Source organism: Furipterus horrens, unplaced genomic scaffold (genome assembly GCF_987537825.1).
Source record: "Furipterus horrens unplaced genomic scaffold, mFurHor1.1.pri manual_scaffold_4, whole genome shotgun sequence".
Taxonomy (NCBI): domain Eukaryota; kingdom Metazoa; phylum Chordata; class Mammalia; order Chiroptera; family Furipteridae; genus Furipterus; species Furipterus horrens.
Window position 1 is genome coordinate 54,254,680 of NW_028327174.1, and position 27,004 is coordinate 54,281,683.

At 51.7% G+C, this 27,004-nt stretch overlaps 1 protein-coding gene across 1 annotated transcript; it reads right to left on the reverse strand.

Annotated features, from left to right (window-relative positions):
* Window positions 1–3,736: 3,736 nt before the first annotated feature.
* Window positions 3,737–26,178, reverse strand: ITGA5 (integrin subunit alpha 5). The gene is made up of 30 exons (XM_090273317.1): window positions 25,712–26,178; window positions 19,049–19,179; window positions 17,374–17,486; window positions 17,124–17,244; window positions 16,864–16,925; window positions 16,727–16,772; window positions 16,378–16,503; window positions 16,102–16,146; window positions 15,951–15,994; window positions 14,090–14,146; window positions 13,854–13,906; window positions 13,337–13,545; window positions 12,882–13,073; window positions 12,616–12,661; window positions 12,342–12,443; window positions 12,092–12,147; window positions 11,802–11,956; window positions 11,358–11,495; window positions 11,184–11,251; window positions 10,426–10,576; window positions 10,231–10,323; window positions 10,027–10,106; window positions 9,838–9,918; window positions 9,402–9,507; window positions 8,269–8,421; window positions 7,359–7,445; window positions 7,145–7,258; window positions 6,446–6,547; window positions 5,469–5,591; window positions 3,737–4,832 (listed from the first exon to the last, which is right to left on the reverse strand). The coding sequence occupies exons 1-30, from the start codon at window positions 26,071–26,073 to the stop codon at window positions 4,749–4,751; spliced, it is 3,300 nt and encodes a 1,099-aa protein (XP_090129443.1). The 5' UTR covers window positions 26,074–26,178; the 3' UTR covers window positions 3,737–4,748.
* Window positions 26,179–27,004: the final 826 nt, after the last annotated feature.

The following is a 27,004-nucleotide window of genomic DNA, read 5'->3' on the forward strand; positions in this document are numbered from 1 at the left end:
TGAAGAGGGGAGGAGGGGGAACCACGGCATCCGTGAGGGGGCGTCCTGGCGGCTCCTCTCTCCTTCCCGCTTTCTTTTCTATTTGCTGGCCCTGGATCTCCTGGATTTACTATGTCACTGCAGCCAGGGTCAGGAAACAACACATGTAGAAGACGGTGTGAGGTGATGGAGCTGGAAACGAAGATGCCTGGGTTCCTGGGAAGGCCTGAGTCTGAGGGCGGGAAGTCTGGTCATGGGCCGATATGGGGTGGAGGATGCCTAAGTACTCTGAGGAAGGATGGGCCCAGGGTTGGGTGGGTCACCTTGATCCTCTCCGAAGTGATAGGTTGAGCGAAGTTGGGGGTGGGGTGCAGAGAATGTTTGTGTCCTACGTTGTTTCTCTCACTTTAGAACAGGATGTCTGGGGGCTAGGTCTCAGGTTAAACGTGGGGTTGAAGATGGTTACCAGGTTTATCTATGGCTGGGGTTCAAATGCCTAGGTCCTTAGGGAAGGTCTGAGTGAAGAGAATGTAATCAATGGATCCAAAAAGGTGGAAATAGAAGCTTGCAACTGAGATCACTAGGGCAACCAGATGACAGATGATCCAGAACTGAGGTTCAGTTTTGTAGAAATGACACGGATTGGGGTGGGGATAGGGGTATCTATCCAGGCCCTGAACCCAAGGTACTCCCCACTAAAGTGAACTTGAACTGAAGAGAACCGGTGAGAGGTGTTTGGTGAGGCGGAGGGGAGGATAGAGGATAGGACGGAATGTATGGGTTTGGGGAGGCGGAGTGCAGGACACTGGATGTATTCTAAGGACAACAAAGGGACTTGGCTGGAGGCAGGCAATAGGGATGCCAGCGTAATGCTGGAGTCTGGAAGTCTTCGAGGTGTCTAGGGAAGATGCAGCTACTATAGCTTGGACCTGTCTATACCTGCCCCAAGAGGGAGGGTGGCAGGAGTCCCTCCCAGAATTCCTAGCAGCCAGCATCAGGCCAACCCTAGACAGAGGAAACAGAGGTGTGACTGGGAATCAGAACACTTAAGATTTAGGGAGGGTGGTGGCAGGAAGGAAGAGGTCAGTGGAAAGGTGGCGGGACTGGAATCTTGGAACACTGAAGGGAAGAGTACTGGGGACTAGCATTCCTGGGTTCTGCAGGGAAGTTGGGACTAGATGGCTAACTAAAGTACAGGAAGTTCAAGTTCCTGTTTCTGGGCCTCAGCAGGGTCTTGTCCTCATCCCACGGATCTGGTTGGTTTGAAGAAAAGATCTCTTTCTGCACCTGCCAAGATGTTCCAGCTCAAGGGCAAGAGAATGCTGGGGTTGCCAATGCGTTGGTCTTGTTCTGATCCAGAGGCCCAGAGATCTTAGGGTACTGTGGTCTTGCTGTTCAAGTCTGGTCTTAGGGGAGAATGTGGAGTCTCTGAGCCCATTAAAGGAGGTCCTCTTGCTCTAGATCTGACCTACCACCACGCCATCCAACCCTACCATCGCCGAGCCTGCTTCTCCCCAGACCTTGTTACCCAACCCGTACACATACACTCCTCCATGCCTCTTCCTGTTCTTTCTCCTCCTGGGTGGGGTCCTGGGACAAACTGGGTGTGGCTGGCTAGTCATTGAGACCCCTTTGCCCTCAAGCCTTGTCCACCCTCCCACACTGCCCTAGGGACTGAGTTAGGGAAGTCTCAGAAGGGGCTGCTTAGCTTACCAAGGGGAGGCAGCTGGCTGGAGGGCGGGATGACCTTGCAGGCAGCTGGGGGTGTGTGTGTGTGTAGTGTGTGGGGTGAATTCATTATTGATGAGCCCTGCACCCCGGGCTACTAATGAGCCCAGGCCGGCTGCTCTAATTGATGTCAAGAAACTTGAGACCCCCAGATCAGCTTCCTGCCTGCCAGCTGCCTCTCCTGGGCCCCCTCCCCCTCCCTGCACCCCCAGATACTCTGTTCCCTTTCCAGGGCCTCCTTTCCATCTCTATCAACAGACAAGGAAAGGGCTCAGGCCTCCTAGCTCCCCACCCTTGGGTCCCTCTGGATCACTCAGGTCTAGATGGGAGGCTGACATGCTCTGGAGGGGCTGGGAGATACAGAAGGGAAAACAGACCAGAGCCTGCAAATTACTGTTCAGGGACAGAGAGGCTGGTGCTAGATTACATCTGCAGCATTTCTGAGCCTAAGAAATTCCTTTCTTCCATTGTGAGAGACCTTGTTAGTCTGAGACTCAAAGGTATAGGTACTGCTTACACCCATGACACCAGCCCAATATTCAAAGCCCATCTTCCTTCCTCATTTCCTCCTCACAATAGTGTAGGAAATCTCATATGTAGCCCTTGAAGTTTGACCCCCACCCCTCCCCCAAGAGGGAAGTATGGGATTTTTTCCTTGAGAATTCTTAGTGCTTTGTTATACCACAGCTGCTGTTCTTGTAAATACTGGGTTGCTCTTTACCTCATCAGTCTCTTGTTCCCTATCAGTCAATCTTCATTTAAAGGTTCTGGGAAGAAGTTCCTGAGATACAGAATTATCAGTAAGTCACAGATTGGAGTGAGGAGCAGGCTTGATTTCCCAGGAAAGATAGCATGAGGTGATGCAGATATTGCTAGGTAGGAGCCTAAGTTAATAAGAATAGTCCTGGTGCCCTGGCTGGTGTGGCTCAGTGGATTGAGCACCAGCCTGCGAACCAAAGGGTCTCCAGTTCGATTCCCAGTCAGGGCACATGCCTGGGTTGCAGGCCAGGTCCCCTGTTGGCGGTGCGTGAGAGGAAACCACACATTGATGTCTTTCTCCCTCCCTTCCCCACTCTCTAAAAGTAGATAAATGATATCTTAATAAAAAAAATATTGGTGATGGAGGAGAGTGAGGGACCTTATACCCTCCCTGTCCCAAATTTCCATAAATTTGTAGCTCTGCTGCCCTCTGGTGGCTGAACTCTGGTCTAGCATGACAAAGACATCTTCGCCTCCAACAATCCCATTAGAATTTGAGCACCCCTCTCCTTTCTCTGGCTGCAGGTTAGGACAGGCCTTGAGGAGACAGAGGACCCTGAGGGGCACCCTCACTGTTACTTCTCTTCAAAGTCCTGAACCTTACGGCATGTTGGTTAAGGAGGAGGGCTTTCATAGTCAAGGTTGAATTTTACTTTGCTCTGGAACTCACTGTGTGACCTTGGGCAAATTACTTAACTTCTTTGGATCTCAATTCCTCCTTGTGTAAATGGGCTTAATTGTACCCACTTCACAGGATTATTTATAGAAATTAAAGCAGATAATGTATGTATACATTTAATACTTCTTCTACCCACCAGCATACAATAAGCAATAAAAACAAAACAAAACCCCAATTTCTTATGACTTAGTTTTGTGGCTTTCTCCCTCAACCTATTTCATCATTCTGATTTAGGGAAGCCTAAGTGAGTCTTCTGCACCATCTTCCTCTACCTTCAACCTGGACCTCTCCCTTTGCATTCTACCCTAATCCTCAAAGAGAAGGGATTTCTTTTCCTCTCTTGGAGGTGTCAGGGACCAGATCTGGTGATGCTGAATGATGGGCAGAAGAGTCAAGCCTTCCTTCCTTTCACCCCTTCCATCATCATCTTTCACCTAAGAGAAGGGAACTACAAAATAAATTTCACAGTTCCTGGAGGTTATAATCTTGGCTCCCAGTGGAAAGAAGCTGTGATAAACAGACTTTTCCTACCCACCAAGCTGTCTGGTCCCAGGATGGGTTTGGAGAGAATATAAGAGATTCCAGCTCTGGTCAGTGGGGGCACCGGGCCGGGTTTATTGCACTGCAACAGAGTTTAAATAAGTCCCGGGCATCCCGAGCCGGGGTGAAGGGAGGGTTGGGCAGGGAGAAGAAGGGCAGCATCAGTGCAGCTGGTGGGAAAAACCCAAATTCTGCAGGCCCAGGACAGTGGGCTCCCCCTTCTCCAAGGGACTGGGAGGGCCTGCCTTTGGCCAGGCTGAGGTTCCAGATCTGTTGCCATCATGGCCCCTTCAGAGTCCTGGGCAATTCCTGACTTCTCCTGAGTCAGATGTGGATTGGGCCTCCAGGCCCAGGTGTCGGGTGCAGGCTCAAATGTTGTTCTGGATCTGCCTGGTTAGGTTACCAATGTCTGAGTCTGGGTCCCAGATCAACCCCAGGCCCCAAGTTCAGTCTGGCCCCATTAGAGTTCTGATTCTCCTTGGAGCTGGTTCTGGGCCAGCATTGATCCTTGTTCGGGATCTCTCCTGAGCTGGTCCTGGGGCACCATCCACAGTTAGTGTTTCTTATTTGCCCACCAGGGTGGGGGCTGTCCAGAGCTGCCAAGTCTTACTCCTCAGGTTCCAGGTTCTTAGTTGGGACTTCCTGTGGATCTCTGGCAAAGCTGAGGACAGATCTTTGCAGGCTGGAGCTGGACAGAAAGTCCTGGTGGCAAGTCTCGCCAGAGAACTGGGATTGGATTCCCCAGTTCTGGTTCCAAGTTGTTTTCAGGAAACTCTCTCCAAAAAGCAAAGGCTGCAGGGAGCCTGGGACCTCTGTCCCTGGAGCTGAGTTCCCCCATCCATAAGGAGGGCATGTGTAAATGAGGGTCCTTCACAGTGCATGGGGGCGGGGATCCCCAGCTCCTCATCTACCATCTCTGGCCCTTCAAGTATGTCTCTGGGCTGGGGAGAGGAGCTTCTCCCCAGCCGTCAGCACCTTCAGGAAGCACCCAGCTCCCTCCCTGTCCATTGACTAAGGGTGGGGGAACTGAGCCTTCTGGATTGGAGTCTGGGATTAGGAGGAGTCAGGCATCAGAGGTGGCTGGAGGCTTGAGTTGAGCTTTTTCCATGGCGGTGCCATATGGGAGGGAGCGTTTGAAGAATCCAAGCTAATGAAGGGGAAAGAAGGGAGACTTTAGATACTCTGGTTCCCATTTCTCCCCAGATCTTATCCTAAGAGGGACCGAAGAGGACTCCAGTGCTTCCAATCTCCCTGTCTCACAAAAGTGGCCTAAATTTAGGCTGCTATATCTACCTCTCCAAGAGGTTTAATGGACCAGGAGGGCTAAAACTGGGGGTGCTTTGGTATAAAGGGGTCTTTTCATCAGTGCCATAAAAATGTCCACACGTAAGCCAGGGATAACAAATAGGTTTGAACTCAAGTTCTAAGTCTGATTGCCTACTATTGGATGCCTCTTGAGGATTCTGAGCCACTGCTAGGGTATGATCAATTAGTGATAGCTGCCATGGGTCTTTGGAGGAAGTGACAGCACAAGTGCCGTATATTTGCCACCTGTCAGTAACACTGATTTTGCAAGTATAGGCAAATCATTCAGCTTGATTCAAGACTCTTCCTAAGTCAGGGGCTGCAGAATAAAGTGAAGGATCCTACAGGCAGGGTCAGGATGGGATGCATGTGGCTAGGGGCTAGAGAATTTATCTGGAGGCAGATGCCTGGGATTGTGCTTGGTCAAGGGTAGAACCTGATGAGAGGGTGGCCAAGTCACAGGTAGAATGTGGCTGACCTTGTAGAGGATGTAGATGAGCAGACCCAGGAGCAGGAGGCCAATAAGGATGGCTAGGATAATGATCCACAGCGGGACGCCGTGGCTGCCTTCTGCCTTGGTCCACTGCACAGCTGTGGCCACCTAGGGAGCAAGTCAGGAGAAGTCACTGAAAAGTCATTAGTTCTTTCCACCTACACTTGGCTGCCACTCGCCATTAGACCTGGACCCACCTTTCACCTCCCATCTTGGACTAACAGAATTCTGAACTTCAAAATTTAAATTCCTTTTAAAAAACGTATTTTATTTATTCGTTTTTAGAGAGAGGGGAAAGGAGGGAGGAAGAGAGGGAAACATCAATGTATGGTTTCATCTCATGCGCCCCCCAACTGGGGACCTGGCCTGCAACCCGGGCACATGCCCTGACTGAGAATTGAACTGGTGACCCTTTGGTTTGCAAGCCAGTGCTCAATCTATTGAGCCACACCAGCCAGGGTGAACTGGTGACCTTTTGTTTCACAGGCAGGCACTCAATCCACTCAGCCATACCGGTCAGGGAAAAATTTAAATTCTTAAAATGTGCATTATTGTATCTTACTTTTGGGACTTCAAACTTGCTAATTTCCTCTCCTCAGAGAATATTCCTTTCCTGAGTGGTTAGCCTTGTAGTTCAGGTCTCAGCTTAAACATCATTTCTTTCAGGAAGCCTTTCCTGACCCTGTAAGACTGTGTTCAAGTGTCTCTATGATGTGTTCCCATAAATATCCTGGCACTTGTCACACTGTGTTCTTATTGCCCAGTAGACTGTGAACTCTAGGAGTGAAGATGCCCTGTCCATCTGGCTTATCTTTATATCCCTAGCACAGGACATAGTAGACACTCAATAAATATTTGTTACAACAACAAGGCCAGCACCAATCTATGTCCCAGTCCTAGTGCTAGGGCCAGCACTCAAGAGCCCTATCTTCCTTGGCCCAGACCTCTGCCCCTGGACCCACCAGAAGTTCCCTTCGAGGAAGTTGCTGAGGCAGGATTCGGTAAGGCATCTTCAGGGCTTCATACACAGCTTCACACTGCAGGTTAAATGGCTGGTGCTCTCGCTGTAGGTGGAAGAAAGGCGTTTAGGGCAGCCCCTCCTGGGGGTTTTGAGGACATAGGGCTCCCCATGGTCTGGGTCAGATTCTGATCTTTCTTTATTTAGGGCTCATTCCCTCCTGAATCTCTACATTCCTTACATGAGATGACAAATGTGTAAATGACTAGTTATAACTAAATAGTGCATAATTAGATGACTGCATGTTCAAAATAATTTTTTTTGAATCAATGTGGGTTAAGCACCCAGGACAATACCTGGTCCATGGTGTGCACTTCATAAGTGACTGCTATTTACTATTCTTACAACTGCTTGTCTCTCCGCTATAGATTTATCTTCCATCTCTCTTTTTCTATCATTCTCTGCACACTGGTCTCATCCAGCCCTCCCACCTTTGAATGGGCCCGGAAAGGGAAATTGTCACTCTTCCCAGTGAGGCCACTAGGTGGCGCCAAGGACACAGCCCTGGACTAAAGGACAGGAGGGGAGCTGGAGTGCCTGGGTCCCATTCCTCAAAAGGATGTGGCTAGGGCAGTGGAGAGAAGGAGGGTCAGTTAAGCAGGCCCGAAGCTTGAGGGTTAGGGCTGAAGTAAAGCTCCCTTACCTGCAGGAAGGTCTTGGCCCTGACTCGGAAATGCAGTTGCAGACTTCGGCTCTCTTGTCGGTGGAGTGGCCCAAGCTCACAGCGCAGCCTGAAACACTCTACCTCTGGGCATTTCTGGGAAGAAAGAGGAAGCCTGAACCTGAAATTGTGCCCTTTGAGAACTCAAATAGGTACTCAACGCCTGGGCCCAGACTTCATTCCCAGGACTACTTACCAGGATCTCAGGCCCTGAGGAGGCAGGGGTCTGGCCTGGAGCTTCCCGTCTCTGCAGTCTATGGTTCTGGGAACCCTTGGAATCCAACTGGAAGAGGAAAGAGACTGTTAGCTGCCTCTCCCACCTCATTACAGTGTCTAAGTCAGCCTGCACCTGGGTTCCAGGGCACCTTCAACCTGTGTTTTATCCATTCAACTGACTGCCTCTGGTGGCAAATCATCAAGCTCAGTGTGAAACACGGAAATGAATAAGACTTGGTCCTTGGAGTTTACAAGGAAGAGATGTATAAATAAATAATTAGGTTCCCATCCGTCTTAGGGACTTGACACTGGCTCTTCTTTCTTCTTGGAATGCTCTTCCCCAAGTCTTCACAGGCAGATTCATCCTTATCTTTCAGGCCTCAAGAGGTGTTTCCTGATGGCTGAGTCTCCAGTCCCTACCATACCCCAGCATGCTAGCAGTGCACTTTTATTACTTTTCAATACCTACGTATTTCTCTTTTAAAAAATTTTTATTGTCTATTACCCTCCACTAAAATATAAGCTCCATGAGAGTGGGCGCCTTGCTAGTTTTGCATGGTGCCATATTTCCTGAGCCTGTAATAGGGTTCAGGGCAGGCACTCATTTAATTAGTTAGTAAGTAAACAGTTATTGGGGCCCAGGGGTACAGATCTGAAGAATGCTTCCCAGAGGAGCTGGCACAGAGCTGGGCTCTCAGAATATGCCAGGGCAAGGAATAAAGGAAGGGTACTTCAGGCGGAATGAGGTGTCTGTGGGCGTTTTGACCCCTGCCCAACGGCCTAAGACGTAGTTTCAGGCACATCCCCATTGACCCTTCCAGGCCCCCAGTGACCTTCCCCAAACCTCTCAGCCTTGGTCTCTCCCACATGCTAGTCTCCAGGCCTCTCACCTCTAGGTGCTCTGAATTGAGGAGGTGACTGGAGGTGCAGTTGCTGAGTCCAGTAAACCTGGTCATGTAGAGGAGCTGCTGACCTTCCAAAGTCTGGGGACAGCTGAGCTCCAGCACGCCCCGGCTAATGGAGCTGGGGCCCAAGTTGATCAGCTGAGAAGAGAGCACAATCATCATGAGAAAGGGAACGATTCTGCCCCATTGAGACCCAGGGTCACCATAGCCCACTCTACGAGGGGGGACCCCACCCCCCAAAATGGAATTGTCTCTGGAGGGTGGGCCCCTTGAAGTACAGGCTTCTCACATTAGGTGAGTGTTCTAGGAACCCATCTGTATCAGTGTACCAGCTGGTGTTGTTGCAAGAGGCTGAGTTCAGCTTCAGTGAATTTTTTTGAAGACTTTTTCAACTTATTTGCCCATTTCATGATGGGTGATTTATGAGTGCACCTGCCCACACTGTGCTGAGTGTTTAGCAATTTTTGACCAAAAATGGCATGACCCCCATGCCCCACCCTCCCTTTTCACCCACTCTTGCCCAAGCAACATTTTTTGTTTTCCTGTTTCTTTTGTTTTCCCAGATGAAAAAAAGGCCTCAAAGGGAAGTGTTTTGCCGATGTGGAAGAGGTGAAATAAAAAACAGAAGCAGCACTAAAAGGCATCAAAATCAGCGAATTAAAAAACTGTCTTGAGCAGTGGAAAAAACATCTTGATAGGTGTATTGTACCAAGTGGTGAGTACTTCCTTGTACTGGAGTTTTTTATAAATAAATTTCGGTGTTCTTTGGGTCCTCCCTTGTATGCACACTGCTTCTAGCCTCCTACCTCAGGAGTTAAAGAGGACATCAATGGGTATAGACGAAATCCTCTCTCACCAATACTCTTGGAGGACGCTCCATCTTTCCTTCCAAGTCACTCAACTGGCCTTTATTTCCTCAGGCTCTCTCACAACTGACCCTGCCCAGGCCTTTACATATCACTGCCCCTCCTCCCTCCTTTCTTCCTTTCAGTCCCTCATTATGGTCCCAGCCCCCTGTCACTCATACTATCTCCTTCCTGGTCATTCATTGAGGCCCCACCCTCCACTCCCAGCTGCCTGCTCTGGACCTAGTCTTCCCTGCCTCCACCTCTCCTCACCTCATAAACGTGGTGGACAGCAGGGCCCAGGTCCCCCTCCTTTTGAAGCTGGTCTGGGGGATGCCAATCGTTCACTGGGAATAGCACTGCTTCAGGCTTGGAGACACTAAGGAGGAGGGTGGTTTACAGCAGGGGTCCCCAACCCCCAGGCCCACACCGGGCATCGGCCTATTAGGAACTTGGCCACAAGCAAAGCTCGACTGAGCTCCGCCTCCTGCCCACCCCCCACTCCCCCACCCCCCACTCACAACCGGCGAGCCGGTGAAGCGAAGTTCACCTGAGCTTCCCCCAACCCCCGTCCGCAACGGAACCAGTCTGTGGTGCCAAAAAGATTGGGGATCATTGGTTTAGAGGACAGTGGAAGGGACCCGGATGCATCCTTCCCTAGAAGTCCATCCGTCCTCCCAGCGAGGCCCCATTTCCCCTGGGCACTGACCCGTTAAGGGAGACCTGGGCTTGAGCCTCCACCGAGAGCCGGAAGGAAACCACTTCGCTTTGAGAGTTGTTGAGATTCTTGCTGTGGGATGGAGAGACTGAGGTGGTGCTGGAGCCCAGCGAGGAAGGATTTCACTGGCTCAGGCCCCGCCCCCGCCTCGGCTGAAGCCCGGCCCCTCCCACTCCCTACCTGAGGATCTGGAAGTCAAACTGGATCGTTTTCTTCGTGTCCCGGAGGTGAGGAACGGTGAACCGAAGGCCACCCCAGAGCTACGGGACGGAGAGGGAGGACAGGGGGGCTGTTAGGTTAGGCATTTGCCTTACCTCAGTTCCTGCCCTCCTGCCCGCCCCAGCAGTCACGGTCCTCTCAGGTCCTCTCTCCAGCCCGACTTACACTGGCTCCTGCCTTCATGGGGTTGCCCAGGTCACACACCAGTAGGCGGCTCTGGTTCACAGCAAAGTAGTCACAGCTCAGGCTGGAGAAGTTCTAGAGGTGGGGTGGGTGTGCAAGTAAGGTTTTGGTGCCCCTCTCTGTCAGGGCTTCCTCCCAAGCCCCACCCGACAGTCTCCCCTGAGAGTCTGCTCATACGCCTGGATGTCTGAGAAGTCCTGAGTATTCAGCCTCTGGGGGAGCGGTGACCCGGAGCTCAGCCTCATAGGCGCCACCCTCACCCACATTCTGGGCGTGGAAAGTTAGGTTCAGAGAGTTCTTGTCACCCAGGTACACGTGGTTCTGCTCCCTGGAGAGGGCACACAAGGTAAGGGACACTGGAATTAATCTCCAAACCAGGACAAAAGGCTGCAATAACAATAACATAATAATAGCCCTGACTGGTGTAGCTCAGTTGGTTGGGATTCTTCCTGCAAAGTAAAAGGTTCGATTCCCAGTCAGGGCACATGTATGGGTTGCAGACCTGGTCCTCAGTTGGGTTGGGGTGTGTGTATTCTAGAGATGGCAATCGATGTTTCTCTCACACATTGATGTTTCTCTCCCTCTCTTTCTCCTTCCCTTCCCCTCCAAGAATAAATAAAATCTTAAAAAACAAACATAATAATAATAGATACCATTTACTGAGTTCCAACTCTATGGCACGCACTATGCTAAATGTTTTATGTAAATTATTTCATTTAATTCTTCCAAAAGGCTAGAGAAATAGATGCTATTATTTCCACTACATGGATGAAGAAGCTGAAATTCAGAGAAGTTGAGCAACTTCCCAAGGTCACACAGCTAGCTAGTATATTCATACTGCACTTTTTCAGGTGCCAGGTACTTCCAAGTTTCATGTGTCCTGCTCAAAAGCTTGGTATCTGGAACCCTCCAGCCTGTTGTTAACCTTTACTTACCCAAACACTTCCAGCTGTAGGTCTGGCACACAGATGTTGTCCTCTCCACAGTCTAGTAAGATCTGAGCCTGGGAAGCAGAGCAGCCTTCAGAGAGGGAGCTTAGAACCCCTCCTAGCCTTGCCCCCAGGTGCCCAGCCCCCTCTCCTCCTGGCTTTTCTCTACCCTGTCCTTACCTTGTCCTCGATGCGGCTCTTGCTCTGATAATGTAAGACTGGCCGGAGGCCATGGCTGTCCACAGGAGCTTGGGAGTCCAGGGAGAAGTTGAGGGCAATGTGAATCGGGGAGAGTTTGTCTCGGAACTCTGACTCATTCTGGGACAGGGGAGAGGGTTCAGAGTCAGGAGACACCAGGGATTTGATGGCCCTGATCCTCAGCTTCTCATGTCTCCTTTTGTCCACTTAGGGCTTTCAAGAATTCAGGTGTCCAAACTTGACCATCGTTGTTGTTTGAGAGACCCTGGCAGCTTCGTTCGTTCCCAGTTCCTCTGACAGAGGGTCCCCTTCCTTAGCCCCCCAAAGTCTCAAGCCTTTCAAGGGAATCTCCTAATCTTGGAGGGGCCCCCAGTTCTCTGCAGCCACTGTCACCAGGTATGGTCCATATCCTGCCTGAGTCCATACCCTGAGGTAGATCTTCATTTCTCTGCAATCCTCCCGAGCCCCGTTCTGGATAAGTAGGGTCTGGGTCAGGGTCGCCTGCCTGGAGGCCAGGAACAGTGCTCGCCGCACTCCTCCCTTCTGCTTCTGCCAGTCCAACTGGAGCTCCACCGTGAAGCCTGCAGTGGGATGTATGTTAAGGGGAATCTGCCTCTCCCTCTCCTTCCTAATCTATTCAGAGAGAAGGTAAGTGCCCATATCTCTAGCCTCTCCATCCTGTCCCAGTGCCTGAGAGATTCAGGAGTCTTCTTTACCGATGGAGTCAGGAACGTGTTTTCCAGAAGCATTGAGGCAGAAGCTAAGGTTGATGCTGGAGGAAGACAAAGGGGAAAGCTGATATACCCACTTAGGACAGGCATCCTATCCTCCACCTATCTCGCAGACAGACCCGGACTAGGACACCCCTCTTTGTCTCCTTCTGAAGACCTGCTCTCCCTGCCCACTCCAAGGTACAGACTGAGGTAACTCAGACTGGTCCTTGGAATCTGCTGGGCCTCAGCTCACCAAGCCACAGGGTTCCCCTCCAAGCTGCAGCTGCGCTCCTCTGGGTTGAACATGGCAGGGAAGATGGTGAGGGAGGCACTGGCAGATACGATGGGGCGACCCCTGCCAAGAGTGGATGTGGCGTCAGTAGAGAACTTAAGACTCCTCTGGAACTTGGGCAGAGGAAGCTGAGGCTCAAGCCCCAGGATCCTAGTGTACACTTTTCGAACCTCAGCCCTATTGAGGAACTCCCCAGTTCCCGCTCTACACAGGCTGCCCACCCTGGAGTTCATACCTGTATACCACAGCCTTGTCCATACCAAAGGATCCCACAAGCAGATCTGTAAGAAGTCAAGAAATGACGCCTTACAACAAGCCCAAATCAGGATCCTTCCTAACACCCTTCCACTTTCATTGTTCAAGAAGGCTGAAGTGAGGGGACATCGCCATCTGGTGGCAATATCCTAGAACAGCACCCAGGACCTTAGGAAAGTGCAGAGATGGGTTAGGGGCCACTGACAGAGGAACTCAAAGGTGACCAGGGCCTAGGGTACAACTCACCAGGGTATCCGTTGCCATCCAGGTCTCGGCCTCCTCGCAGGGCAGAGCCAAAGAAGTCTGGAGTGTGGCCAGCTGCCCACAGGGGCAACAGAACCTGGGAAGGCTTAGAGCCCAGCCCCACTGGGCTCCCAGGGAATATAAACACCACTCCCTGCTGGGTCTCCCCACCAAAGGGAGCCCCGATGGCCACATCTGCAAGACACACAACACACACCAGTCAGCAGGCCCAGAATCCAGGAGTCCAAATCTTTACCGCCAAACTGCAGGATCCTATTTTTCCTATCTGTCATTCCCGGTATTCTAATTTGTTCAAAGCCTCTAGACTTAGACATTAGGATTAAAGTTTACATACCTCCTTGGGAAGTCACTAGGGGTCTGGGTATCTTAGCCACCCTCTTTCTAAATCCCTTCTGACTCGGGCCCCTGACTCCTCCTCAGCTCCTTGTACTACTTACCATTGTAGCCATCCTGGTCCAGGTCCCCCAGGGGAGTCAAGGAACTTCCAAATCGTCCAAACTCATCATGGCCAGTAATGGTAAGGGTGGGTGTGGGCTCCATGCCCGCTGGTTGCTGAAGGTAGATGTAGACCCTGCCTACCTCCTGAGGTCGTCCATCAGCTGTCCGCTCCATGAGCAGGGGTGCTCCTACCAGCAAGTCGTCCAGCCTAGGGGTAGGCGGAAAAAAATCTAGGTATCCGGACATTCTGCCTTGCCACCACCCCTCCTCAATCACAGTGCCAGGAAATTCCAGGCATCCTGGATCCCAGGCTCCCTCCCACCCTAGTGAGAAGAGGAGCTGAGGTCTTCTGGTCTTAGCTCTCACCTCTCTCCTTTACCCTGAACAAAGAGAATGTAGGCACAAGTGAGGAGAATCCAGGGGAAGAACCCGGAGAAAAACTCTCGCATTTCTTTGTCCCACCCCACTCTTCCTTCCTGGGAAGGGCATCATGGTGTGCCTTTTCCCACTACTCACCCGTCCCCATTGATATCTGTTGCAGCCACTGCATAGCCATAGTAGGAGGCCATCTGGGGAGGACAGAGGGACAGCTCTGGGTCAAAACTAGGTGTTTAATCAACGGACTCCATAGGAGCTATAGGGGGAGGCCAGAAACTCCAGGGAGCCTGAGAAGTTGGGCTAAGCTTGTTGGGTCAGAGCTGGAGCTTGGTTGGCAGAGGGCTAAGTTGGGATGGAGTTAGGGGTGTCCTCACCTGTTCCCCTGAGAAGTTGTAGAGGGATCGAATATCTGAGCCATTAAGAATGGTGACCTGGTAATGAAGAGAGATGATCATTGGTCCTGGACTCCCAGACCATCCCACAGATGAAGGGCAGATAGGTAGAGGCTACCCAAGGGCAGGTATTCCGTGGAGACACAGACTACTTGTCCCCTAATTCCCTCCCGAGCTTTGCCCTCACATTCCTATCTCTATGCCAGCAGCTCAGTCCCACAGCTACTTTATCATTTTTCTCCATATCACTTATTGACTACTGTCAGATTTCATATTTGTCTGTCTGTGGTCCATCTCTACCCACTAGAATAGAAGATCTACACAGGCAGGAGCTTGGTTTTGCTCTTCGCTTTCTCCCCAAAGCCTAAAGTAGTGCTTGGCAAGCAGTAGACACTCAGTAATTATGAGCTGCATGACTGAATGCACAATGAGGCCTCAGCCATTCCTCGTCCTCCAGCCCTCCTAAACCACGAACACGCGCGTCTTCCTTATGTCCTCCCTTAGTGGCTGACCCTATCAGTCCCCAAGTCTTTCAACTCCTTGCTCTCTTCCCCACTCTCCCCGCTGTTACTCTGGTGAGAGTCCTCTCACAGGACTGTTGGAGAGCCTCCCAGCCACCTCCCTGCCTGACTCAGACTGTCCCTTCCTCTTAGCACCCTCCCCCCACTGCAGCAGAATGACTGGCCTCAAGCAGATCCCGGAAGGACACCTCTGGCTTGGAAACCCACAGGGGTTCCCTGCAGCCACTGCCCCAAGTCTTGACTCCTTGGCTGGTCCTGTGAGGCACTAGATAACTGGCCCCTACCTGTCTGCTTTTGCTCAACCTTTTCTTATTCTCCTCAACCTCAATCAGCCCATGGGTCTGCTAAACAGGCCTGCATTTTAAAATTTTTTAATTTTCTTCCATGCTTTTTGTCATGCTCCTGCCTAAGATGCCCTCTCACCTCATCTCCGCTCATCCTTCATAGAGCCTTCTCTGACCCATCCCTGCCCTGGAAAGGAGGTTATTCCTTCTCCCAAACTGTTACGCCATCTTAACCACTTTTCTGAAATTCATCATTGTGCAAGGAGATGCTGACTTTGGAATAAGACAGACCTTGTTTCAAATCTCTGTCCACCCACTTACTAACAGTGTGATCTTAAACAACTTCTTTGGTCTCTTAGAGCCTCCTCAGCTTTCTCATGTGTCAAATGCACATGGTAATATCTATCCCCATCAGCGTGTTGTGAAGAATAGAAATCATGAGTGGACAGTGTCCAACATGCTAAGAGGCTCGTAAATAGTAGCTATACCTTCGGTTATAATTCTGTGTGTTTTATCTTACATACTTGATCAGAAGCACCTTATGAGAGAGGGTATGATGTCTTATTCATCTTCTTATCTTTTATCTTGCCTTAGTAAATGTTAATTGAATAATCTCCTATGGCATTCTTATCTGTATCCTTTTTAAAGCCCTTGTCGTGGTCTAATAATAACAGCAACCAGTTGTACACTGCCTAACAGTTCACGAAGTACTTTTACATGCATTATCTCATTTCACCCTTACAAGAGTCTTGTGAGGTCAGAACTATTATTATCCCATTATACAGAAGAATGAGGCTCAGAGAAGTCAAGCAGGCTCAAGGATTTTACGGAATGAAATAGGGTATGAAGAAATAACAGAATGATTCACCTAGAGTAAGTAGCAGAACTTGAGCCCAGGTCTGACCCCAGAGCCTGTGTTCTGATCCATTTTTTGAATCCTCACAAACTGCCAAGCATGTTTTTTTTTTTTTTTTTTTTTTTGCGATTAGCCAGGGCAGGGGAGAGAAGGAAAGAAGGGAGGGTCAGGCAGGGTCTTACATAACCATAGGTGAGGTTCCCTTTGGGCACGCCAGCAATGAAGTCTGCAAAGAGAACAGGAAGTTATAGACTAGGGGTGGGAAAAGGGGAATCACAAGCCCTGGGTCTCCATCCATCCCCTGCCTTGGCCCTAGCCTAGAGACACACTTACCTTCTGTGTTATCACCACTGAATTCACCTACAGCCACGGAGTAACCTGAAGGACAGGGTGGGTGGGTATTAGTATTCTTGCTTTGGGGACACATCTATCCTGGCCCATCCTCCAATCCCTCCCCCACCCCCACTGGGCCTTCATAGTCGGCCTGCATATGACAAGTATGACAGAGGGGCTGGGGATGCCTGGATGGAAGAAAAGGAGGCAAGGGGGCATGTGAGGACAGGGGCACCTGAGGTTTCCCCTGCAGTTTCTTCCCACTTGCTCACTCACCCAGATAGCTGTCATCATACATGGAACTGGCCTGGCGCGTCTGCAGCTGCCCCTGAACCAAGTTGATTAGGTAATCAGGGTAGTAGGATTCAGCAATCTGCTCCTGAGTGGCTGACAAGACCTGGCCTGGGGAAGAGGATGAGGAGGAGATGGACAGAGTAGGAGGCGGCAAGGAGGGGAGGCACTGGGGTAGGGGGTGACTGGGTGGGATTTCAAAAGACTGGTTCAAACAAGGGAAGCTTGTGGAAGGTGGTGGAAGAGGACATGTAAGTCTCAAGAAAGGGAGAGGAGGGAAGGATGGTGAGAGGCCTTGTGCCAGGGGCTTAGGGGTCCACACAGAAGGACTTACCTTGCCAGAAATAGCTCCCGGGTCCACCCAGGACCACACGCCCAGTCTGTGGGGGGAAGCAGGTGAGTTTCCATCTGGTCCTGATCCGCTTGTTATCTACCACCCACAGCCACTTTCTTCCCAGATCACCCTCTCACCTTGGTGAACTCAGCACTGAAGCCCCCTTGGCAGTAACCCTGTCCTGCTGCCCAGCTGAAATCTGTGAGGGGAGAAAGTGGTGGGAAGGAGGCCTGCACAGATGGGTCATGCAGGAAGGAAGAGAGACTGGGGAAGGAGGTGGGAGAGGGGACCTGAGGAAGGACCTCCCTGAACTGGACAGTGAGCATAAGACTAATGGGAGGCAGGGTGTGTAGGGACTCACGTGGAAAAGGCAGGCACATGGCCACTCCTGCCCTACCTGAGCGGCAAGGTGCGTATTCCAGAATTCGGGTGAAGTTGTCTGTGGACAGGTAGCAGGTGCCCACGGGATCGCTCAGTGGCTCCTTCTCTGTGCGCCAGCTGTATAGTGGAGCACAGGCCTGGGAAGGTCCCAGAGGAGGGAGGCTTAGGTTTAGACCAACAGGAACCCTCCTCCCTCCCTCCCTCCAGACCTGTGCCCTACTATACCGGACCACGGCCCATCCCCTCTGAGCCTGCTGGTCCCTCACCAAGATGGAGGAGCCATGGGCTCGAACTGTTGCTCCGAACCACTGTAAGGACTTGTACTCCACAGGTTCCTTTCCCTCTGGGATGGAGAGTGAGGACTCCAGGATCCGAGAGCCTTGGGGAAGTGAGAAAGGCGAGTCACGTGAGTAGTGGGCCACTGAACCCTAGCACAGCCTCACTGTCAGCCTGGGGATGCCCAAGTTATTGCAAGCCTGGAGCCCATGATGCACTGGGGCAGGGAGTGGGGAAGGGTCTTTAGACTCAGTTTTGTGTAGCCTGACTCACCCCTCCCCTATATACACACACACCTGGGGTTTCCAGAGCTGCCTTCCCCTGGTCCAGCTGGGCTGAGGATGCTTGCAGTGAGGTGGGGGTAGTAGGGTAGTAGGGAAGGAATGGCTATTTCCCAAGAGGGTAACCCTCTGGCTGCACTTCTCTGTACCTGGGCCTCATCTCTAAGCACCTTATTCTTGTCTTGATCTTTCTCACACCTCTGGATTGCTGTCCCTTTATGGTTCTCACTCTCTCGTTTTCTCTCTGTGCATCTGTCTTCTTAAGTCCTAGCTCTGCCCTCTATAGGACATTCTTTTTCATTCCTCTGATTCTTACCTGTCTTTGAGTTTAAAAGAAAAAAAAATCATGCCCTGGCTGGTGTGGCTCAGTGGATTGAGCATCAGCCTATGAACCGAAATCGCTGGTTTAATTCCCAGTCAGGGTACATGCCTGGGTGGTAGGCCAGGTCCCCAGCTGGGGGCATGCGAGAGGCAACTGGTCCATGTTTCTCTAACACACTGATGTCTCTTTCCTGCTCTTTCTCCCTCCCTCTCCTCTCTCTAAAAATAAATAAATAAATAAATAAATAAATAAATAAATAAATAAATAAATAAATAAAATCTTAAAAAACATCATGCTGTCTCATGATCTTATCTCCCTACCATTGCCTCTATCTTTTTATGCACTTCTCCTTTTGTGCCCTCATAGACAGACTTCTCAAGTTCAGGTCCTTACGCCTCCATTTACTAGCTGTGTGACCTTGAACAAGTTACTTAACCTCTATTTCCTCACCTATAAAATGGGGCTAATAATACCACAGTCGTTGAAAGGATTGAGTTAATATATATAAAGTGCTTACAACAGTGCCGGGCACAGAGCAAGTACTCCTGAGGTGTTAGCTGTTATCTCTCGTGTCTGTCTGTCCCCCTCCTTCTGTCTCTGCATCTAATCTGGACTTTGAGCTCCTTGAGGGCAGTGGCTAAACCATGTTTCAACCCCCACAGACCCAGCACAGTGCCTGGCAATCACCATCACTTAGTCAGTGCTTAGTTAAATGAATCAAATAGTCTAAGTGCTTCTCCCTGTCTTTGTCTGTGTTACTGCCCTGGCCTCCCTGAGTTGTGGGTGATTCAGGGGAAATGAGAGCCACATGTTTCTGAATCATGCCCGCCCTCCTTGGGCTGGGCTGGTCTGGGAACGTGGTGTGAGTGCCACGGGGAGCCGCTGCACGGCTGCATAGAGCTGGAGCACCACCAGAGCATCAGAGCGCTGGGAGGGCACACCGCCAAGGAACTGGGAAGGCTCTACCCTTCACTCCAGGCACCACCGGGCCCCGCCCCCAAGCCGCAGCCCCACCCCCAACCCCTCCCTGAACTTCCCAGGCCGACTAAGAGGGTTGGTTACCTTGGCGGTCAAACTCAATAGGGGTGCACTGTGCCAGGCTGGTGCCCCAGGGACAGAGGTAGACGGCACCACCCTGCAGCACTCCTGGCTGGCTGGTGTTAGCCTTGGGTGCTCCCACCAGCACACTGACCCTGTGGAAGGGAAAGAAGGGGCAGTTTAGGGAGGCTCCTGGCTCTTTCCCAGTCTTCCAAGGCAGGAAGGACCCCAGGCCTCTGGGCCAGGGGCTGGCTGGGGGTGGGGTGGATACCCCCTGGGTTGTATTTATATCTCAGAAGATGCCTCAGATGCCAGAGGCCTAGGCTGGAGTCAGGCGGTCCCCATGTGCAGCTGTCACTAACACAACCCCTCCCCCCCTCCCACCACTCTCTTTCCTCTCCTACCTTCCCCTGTTGTTAAAGAGGAGCCAGAGTCAGTTCTGGAAAGCGAAAGAGGGGCCAGAGGTTCTGGCCTCAGCTTCTCCATCTCTCTATGGACCTGCCAGGACTGGATGTGCAGCCCCTGTCACCCAGGGTCCTCTCACCTAGCCTGTACCCACTAGTCCCAAGCCAAAGCCTTTCTCTGGGCCAAGACCCAGGCGTCCGGCTGCTCTGCTGCCCAGCCGCCCAGCCGCCCAGCTGCCCAGCCCTGGGGCGTGTAGGAGGAAAATGTGAGTCTTGGAAATCAAGCAGCAGAAGTGGAGAGAGGAGCTGGAGGATGGTGAAAATATGTCGTTCCCCTGGGCCTGGGCCTGCCTTCACCCTGGGCTCTGGTGGGGACGCCCGCAGCCCCAGAACCCCTTTTCCACACACCATCTCTAGAAGTCCGAATTCAGATCCTGCTCTACTGGAGTCTTAGTTCTGGACAGTTCCTCAGTACTCCCTGAAATGACGAGGAAAGGGTTGCCTTTGCTGGAGGTCCTGTATAATGGGATGGTCATGGACAATCTTCCCATTTTGGCTCTGCCTCTACCATTCCTTGGTCCCTTTCCTCTAAGACTTCTGCATAGCAGTTAGCCCTCTTGGCTTTGTCCTCTAGGATCTCCCAGGAGGACTGCATCTGGCAATTGGGGCAACTGGGCCTGGCTCTGGGCCAGTGTCCCTGAGAGCCTTGGCCTCTGCTTTCCTCCCCTACCTGCCTCTGGCACTGCTTCCCAATCGCTCTTCCTCTGCCCCCGTGACTGCTTGCTCTCCTGGTTTCAGTTTTCGAGTCCTCTTTCTCTTGATCTTAGATCGTGGATTTCTCCATCTCTATTGACTCCTGTCCCCTTTCAGCTTCAGCATTCCCAATAACCACCCCTTCCCTGATGTAAGGATACCTTCTGCAGCCTTTCTTACCAGAAAAGTGTCCAAGTGTGGGATTATGGTAGAGGTCACAAAAGCAAGAGGTGTCTTCCAAGAGGACTGGGTGGGGAAGGGGTGAAAAGGGGGGTCCAAGAGGAATAGGGGATGGCAATAGGGGAAACAGCTCCAAGGGACCGAAGTGGGGAGTAAGCAGTGGTCTAGGAGGGCCACACCATAAGAACGGGGGAGGGAGAAGGCAGGGTCCAGAAGAACAGGAGGGGGGCCTAAGAGTGAGAGTTCCTGCAGTGGTGGGGGGTGGGGTGCCAGCCTTGGTTACCCTGGGGACAGGAAATGTTTACTGACTGTGGCTTCCTGTCTGTGTCCAACCTCTCACTTCTCCGTTTGTCTCCCACCCTCTGGGCCCCACCCTTTTCACTCCAACATTAAACTGTTGGGGGGTGGGCAATGGCACACTGACCTGGTCAGTTACCAGGTCCAGTAGGTAAGGCCGGTGGTGGGGAGAGGCTGCCTTGCCCCAGGGTTGGGTGAGGAGAGAGGGGTGCAACACTTCTTTAGCAGGGGCAGCCCCAGAAAGTTGTGGTACCGGAGGCAGTGGAAAGAGCACTGGACCAGGAGGCAGCACTGGAGGATGGTCTGGCACCAGCTCAGTGTGGACTTGGGCTGTACGCCTTCCCTCTTTCTCTGGGAAAAGAGGTTGTACAGCTCAAAGTGGTCATTTTATATGAAATCTTCTAGATGTAAGCTAGACGCTTTAGGTTTAAGTCACACTTTGAATTAACCCTCGGTTATCTCCAAGTCTCTGGGAGTTCTGATAGTCTATTTCCAGGAGAACACAGGGCTGTGGCCAAGGGACCCAGTTCCCACTCCCAAGTTTTCCGACACACTCAGCTCTTGAGGATGGCCTGAGGAAGAAGCCTGGAGCTTGTCTGACAGAGTCGGAAGGTGAGAGAGAGAGAGAGACCTTACAAGGCTTGTAAAGCCCACAAGCTCACTTGGGACAGGGGCATCTGCATTGTGGCTGTGTGAAGGTTTGGCAGATCTGGCATGCAGGCAAGGGACAGTCCCTGATCCCGACATGTCCCCTACCACCCATGCTTACACCCAAGGCTTCAGGGGCCCTTCTGTCCTAATTCCCTCAACTCAGTCTAATAACTATTGCCTTCCCCTGTGTGCCAAGTAAAGTGCTTGGTGTCAGGGATGGCACATCACATAGCTTATCCTTATTCTCTCCCACTCACAGTTCCGGTTTCCTAAATCCTGAAGCAGTTAGGTCCTTTTAGGGGTCCAATAAGGTAACAATGGAGGGTCCTTGAGCTATGTGCAATTTTTCAGAAAGCCTAACGGAAATTATGCATTTACCTGATAAGGGAGCCCAGGCCAATTAAAACCTCAAGTATATCTGCTTTTGGCTGGAATTATATCAGCTCATGTAGAGAACCTGGCTGTCTCATATTGGTCACAAGCTCTGACTGGCAGCTATAGATGGTCTTCTTGTTCTAACTTCTAGTTGATAAAAAAAAAATAAAATGGGAAAAAAAAGAATTATTTCTTACTAAATGTGGTTTGGCAGATAAACTCTTCTAAAATATAGAGCCCAAGGGAAAAAATAATTGCCATAATTTACTTTGAAGCTTCTGAACTCTGGAATTCTAGAGTTGGTGCCTGGAGACACAGGCTGCCACAGCTGGAAGGCACTGTAGAGGGCATCCACTGGTTTGAAGACTTTCTTATAGAGACCTCAGTGCTGCCACAGAGAGTAAGAAGAGGCTAGTGTGGTCCTCATCTTCTTTTAGAGCAACCTCTTTTCCTTATTTTATATAGAATGTCCTGGTAAGATACCATTTGAATTAAAAAAACAAATAAAAGAAAAAAACTACTGTAATTAAAAAAAAACACACACATACACACAAACCTGCTGACTGAGTTCTACGTCCTTATTTTACAGATGGCAAAACTAAGTCCCAGAAAAACGAGGTCACTCAGAATCCTTCTCAGTATAAAAACCAGAAGTTAAGAATCCTAATTCCTAGGCCAGTGTTCTGGTCTACTCTGCTGCCAATTTATCCCCCCCTCTCCTTTTCACTATCTCCCCAGCCAAGCTTCTGATTAACCAAGATCCTGTTCAATAGATGGTTACTGTTTGACCCTGTTGGCCTGACAAGGTTAGGGTGGAGAGAAGCAAGTGGACCAGGGCCCAGTTCCTGCAGGTTTTATAGCAGCCCTGGCCAGGCCGAGGAGGACACCTAGTTCTGGGTTCCCCAGTGTATTCTGAAAGAAAATGCCTGGCTGGCTGGGGAGGGAGAGTTGCCTCTACTTGTGGCAACTAAGTACCAGAAGAGAAAAAGAGCTGGGCTAAGGCTGGTGTACTTTATGTTTGTGTCCTAGGCCAAGTCACTTTCCTTCTCCAAGCCTTGGATTCTCTACCCATAAAATGATGAGTTGCCCTTGAATGGTCCCTAAAAAAATTCTTGTTCTAAACTTCTATGACTCTTGAAACCTTAGTAAATATATAAAGTAAAATGGAGCAATAATGCTTCCTCTGAAAGTGCTAAGGAATTTGAGGGACTATTATTACTATCACTGCTATAAGTGAATATTAAAAGAAAGTAAGGAATGGAGGGAAAACTTAGAAAAAGAACTAGGTGGTATTTATGGAGGAGAGAGGCAGAGACAGAAAACAGTTACCTCATAAAAATCATGCCTCCCATGTATTGATCACCCTCTACGGACAAGATGCCTTTTATATATATTGTCTCATTTAGCCCTGGCCAGTGTGGTTGGAATGTTGTCTAGTAGACCATAGGGTCTCAGGTTCTATTCCTGCTCAGGGCACATACCCAGGTTGTGGGTTCAATCCCATGCCGAAGGCAACTGATGGATGTTCCTCTCTCACATTGATGTTTCTCTGTATACCACCCCACTTCCTCTCTCTCTAAAAGCAAAGAAAATGTATCCTCAGATGAGGATATATATATATATATATATATATATATAAAATGTCATATATAATGTCTCACTTAGTCCTCAGAACAGCCTCGTAAGTTAGGCATCTGATTTTCATAAGAACACCAGGTCTAAGAATTGGCCTCAGGTCACACAAAGAACAAGTAAGTGGAGGGGCCAGGGTGCACATGCAGTTCTACCTAACTTAAGGCTTGGCCCTTGCTGACCATGCAAACTCTTTGGTGCTCACCTTGCCCTTTGATGCTGTGTGGTGTCCAGAGTGAGAAGTGATACAGAAGGACCAAGAACACTGAGGCCCTCCCTCTCCAGGGATGGTGCCAGGTGAGGGGCTATGGGTGTCCCCTGTGGGTAGGAGGGAGTTGAAGGCCCAGCTGTGGTGGAGGGGAGGTCACTGGCGAGGTGGAATGTTCAGAGTCCTACTCTAAGAGTGTATTGTAAAGAGAAAATGAGAGGGGGAGGAGTGCAAGCTAGACACCTGGGTTCTCTTGGAAGGAGAGATGAGAAGGGGAGGGGAGAGGGATGAAAATGCGGGCCCTGTTTTAGAAGAGGGCCTTAGGGACTGCAGGATCAGGCCAGGGGCCAGACAGACACCTAGGGAACCGGAAGTGTATGAAAGTCCAGATGTTTCAGAGGAGTGTTTTAAAGGGAGATGACATTCTTGTTAGGTGTGGGATGGGGTAAGAGGAAGGCTACCCAGAGATGGGAAGAATCACAGCCCCTCCCTCCTTCTCTTCCTCATTTTTACTCCATTAGGGTTGTAGCAAGCAGTTTGAGGGGGCCTTGGGGAGGCCAGACATGGCAGAGGTTCCAGGCCAGGGTGATGCAATGGGGTTTGGGCAAGAGGCCAGGGGGGTGGGGTGGGGGTTGGGTGGGGACCTTGAATAGGCCGGAACCAACAGCTAGGGCCTAACTATCTTTCTTTCTTTCTGCTAATTAAAATTATTGATTCACATCTCACTATCTTTCTTTTTTTCTCATTCCCAAGTCCTCTAAACAATAGAGAAATTTAAGCCTCCCTCCCCAGCTGAATTAGCAAGATTAACCCTTTTCTCCAAAAATTAAAGAAAATGAGTAAAGGTCAGTTAACTATATCAGGTGTAAAAACAGCTTACCTCTGACAGAGGTCCTATCAAACCCTGAGATACTAGTGATTGGAATGGTGGTGGTGGTGGTGGGGAGCAGAGGGAAGCTCAGAGCCCAGAGATGTGGGAGAAAGGATTATTGTGGAGGACCAGGAATTCGGCATCTGGTGGTCCCTGTCCCAGTCCAGGAGCAGCTACCTTCCTTCCCCTCTTACTTCCCAACCCCTACATTTAAATAAAACCCCCAGTTCTAATGTTGCCTCAGCTCCAACTTCGGTTTCCCCATGCCTGTGGGCTCCCCACTTTCCATGCACTCAGGGTACGGTCTGACGGTCACCCTGCCAAGAAGGGAATGAGGATCCTCCTTTGAGCCTTCCCCTGTCTCCGATGTCCTGTGCTCTGATGCTACTGGGCCCGGCGAGTCCGCGTCTCCTCAGCTTCCGACCCCAGCCCCAGAATTCCCGGTCTCAGTTCAGCTCCAGTCCACAAGCTACAGGAAACCAGCTTTTCTCTTCCTCCCCAGAGCTAGAGGAAGAGGGAAACCGCCCACCCCCCTTCACGCGCGCACACACACCCCTCCCGACACATCCGAGCACCCGCCCTTGGCTGAACCCACCCCCAGCCCCAGCGCCCCCAGTGCCAGGGTCCCGGGACTCTCCCCAAGTTCCGGATACCCTCATCTGAACAGAGATTGAGGGTGGAGGGCGGAGTAGGAGACCAAGAAGAAAGGGAAGGGAGCCGCGGTCTCCCTCCCAGGTCTTTCCCAGTCTGAGCCGAAGGGGGAGGGGAGGATAAGGCTGGCCCCCATTTAACCTCCGGGCCCCCTCAGTCTCCGACTCGCTTCTTACTACACACAGTTCATTCTGCTTCGACCAGTTCTCTCTCCTCACAATGGCCCTCGGGGACCTGAGGTCCCCGGGTGCTCCCAAGAGCCCTTCCCGGCCTCCGCGACCCCTGTTCTCCCGCACCCGCCACGGTCCCGGCAGCTCACAGGTCTCAGCCGGAGACCCTCGGCTCTGCATGCACGCGCTCTCCTCGCCCTTGGCCCCGAGACCCTGCGCAGACTTCTCCAGGTTCCAGCTTCGTGTCCTCTCCCCACCCCACACATGTCTCTCCAGGGATTTCTCTCAAGCGCCAGGCCCCCTCCACGCCGGCCACTGTCCCCTCCTTATTCCTGCGCGGGCCCCCAGCTCCGACGCGGGCCCCCAACTCCAGCCCTAGTCCGTCCAAACTCCGCCTCAAACTCAAGCCTCGGTCCCCTCCAGACTGCAGCCGCGCCCCCACTTCCAGGCGTCCCCACTCCCCCCTCCATCCCGCCGCCAACTCTCTTCACTCACCCGTCTGTTCCCGGCCGGTAAAACTCCACCGAGAAGCCGAAGAAGGAGCCGGGGGGCCCAGAGAGCACCGCCGGGGCCTCCGAGTCTAAGTTGAAGCCCCCGACCCTGGGTGTCGGCAGCAGCAGCAGCAGCAGCGGCAGCAGTGGGGTTCGGCGCCGGGGGCCCCAACGTGGCTGCGCGGCGTGGAGAGGGGACCCTGGCGCCCGGCTCCCCATAGCGCCCGCTCTTCCCTGTCCTGGGGCCACCGACCCGGAGCCGCTTCCTAAACCTCCCAGAGGCGAATGACTCAACGCGGGGAGGAGTTTGCCAAACTCCCGGCTGAGCCCTCCCCCCGCCTGCCGGGGGGGTGCGCGGGGGGGCATTCCTGGGTCCTCGGGACGCCGAGCCCGCGACCCCCACCCCGAAGGGGCGTGGGGGGGGCCGCACCTCTCCACTCTTCTCTCTCAGCCCCAGCTGGAGGCCGGTAGTTTGTACTGGGTCAGACTGGGCGGGTTTGGCTCTTCCCCCTCCTCTCTCTGCTTCTCCCTCCTTCCTCCCCCCTCCTTTCCAGATGTACAACGTAAACGCTCGGAAAAGGAGTTGGAAAAAGGGAGCCGAGAATTTCCTAATGAGGAAAGGAATCACCTCCGGAGGTCGGAGGAGCCTGTATATGTGTGTGAGGTCTCCCTCACTTTCTCAGCGAGGAAGCTTTGGGGTCGAAAGAGACGGCAGGCGTCTCTGGCATCTGGCCAACTGGGATTCCCCCTTGCCTTCCGGGGCCGCTGGGTGCCGCCTGGGTTCCTACTCAGGAGTTGAGGTACAGAGCGCTCCTGATCTGATGGCGGGCCTCCACAGGCTCCTGGAGTTCTGCTGCTCCTCACCCCAAGCTGATAGAATTGAAAACCCAGGAGTTTGGGGTCACTCACCAGGAGGATTCTGCTCCAGGTCACCCCCTTCTTGGTTGCAGAGTATGGAAACCTCTGTTGAGTTCCTTCCTAGAATCTGGCAGTTGACCAAGAGCCTAGGAGTGATAGGGAGGGTGGTGCTTTGGCCCCTCAGTGTCTTCTTGATCAAACCGAAGAGATTCCTATAAACCTGGAGAATTGTAACATGGGGTGGAGTGGTGGTGTTGGTATATTGCAAAGGGGGCCACCTCCTTCTCCCCAGTTCCCTGGTGATGTAGAGGAGGGATCTGTGTAGCAAGGGAAGGCGGTGACCCCCTGCCCACCTCTTCCTCCAGCGCAGGCTCTGTGTAATGAGATCACCTTTCAGGATTCTAGTCTATTTTAGTCTGGGGGAGGGGGACCTTAGGGG

What these genes read in the sequence shown, in the direction of transcription:
- ITGA5 (XM_090273317.1), bottom strand. Translation starts at nt 26,073, where the DNA reads ATGCCCCCCCGCGCACCCCCCCGGCAGGCGGGGGGAGGGCTCAGCCGG. An exon ending in TATTGAGTTTGACCGCCAAG is followed by an intron (nt 17,487 to 19,048) that starts GTAACCAACCCT and finishes CACTTCCCCAAG; the next exon opens with GCTCTCGGATCCTGGAGTCC. An exon ending in TCAGTGCTGAGTTCACCAAG is followed by an intron (nt 16,773 to 16,863) that starts GTGAGAGGGTGA and finishes TTCCCCCCACAG; the next exon opens with ACTGGGCGTGTGGTCCTGGG.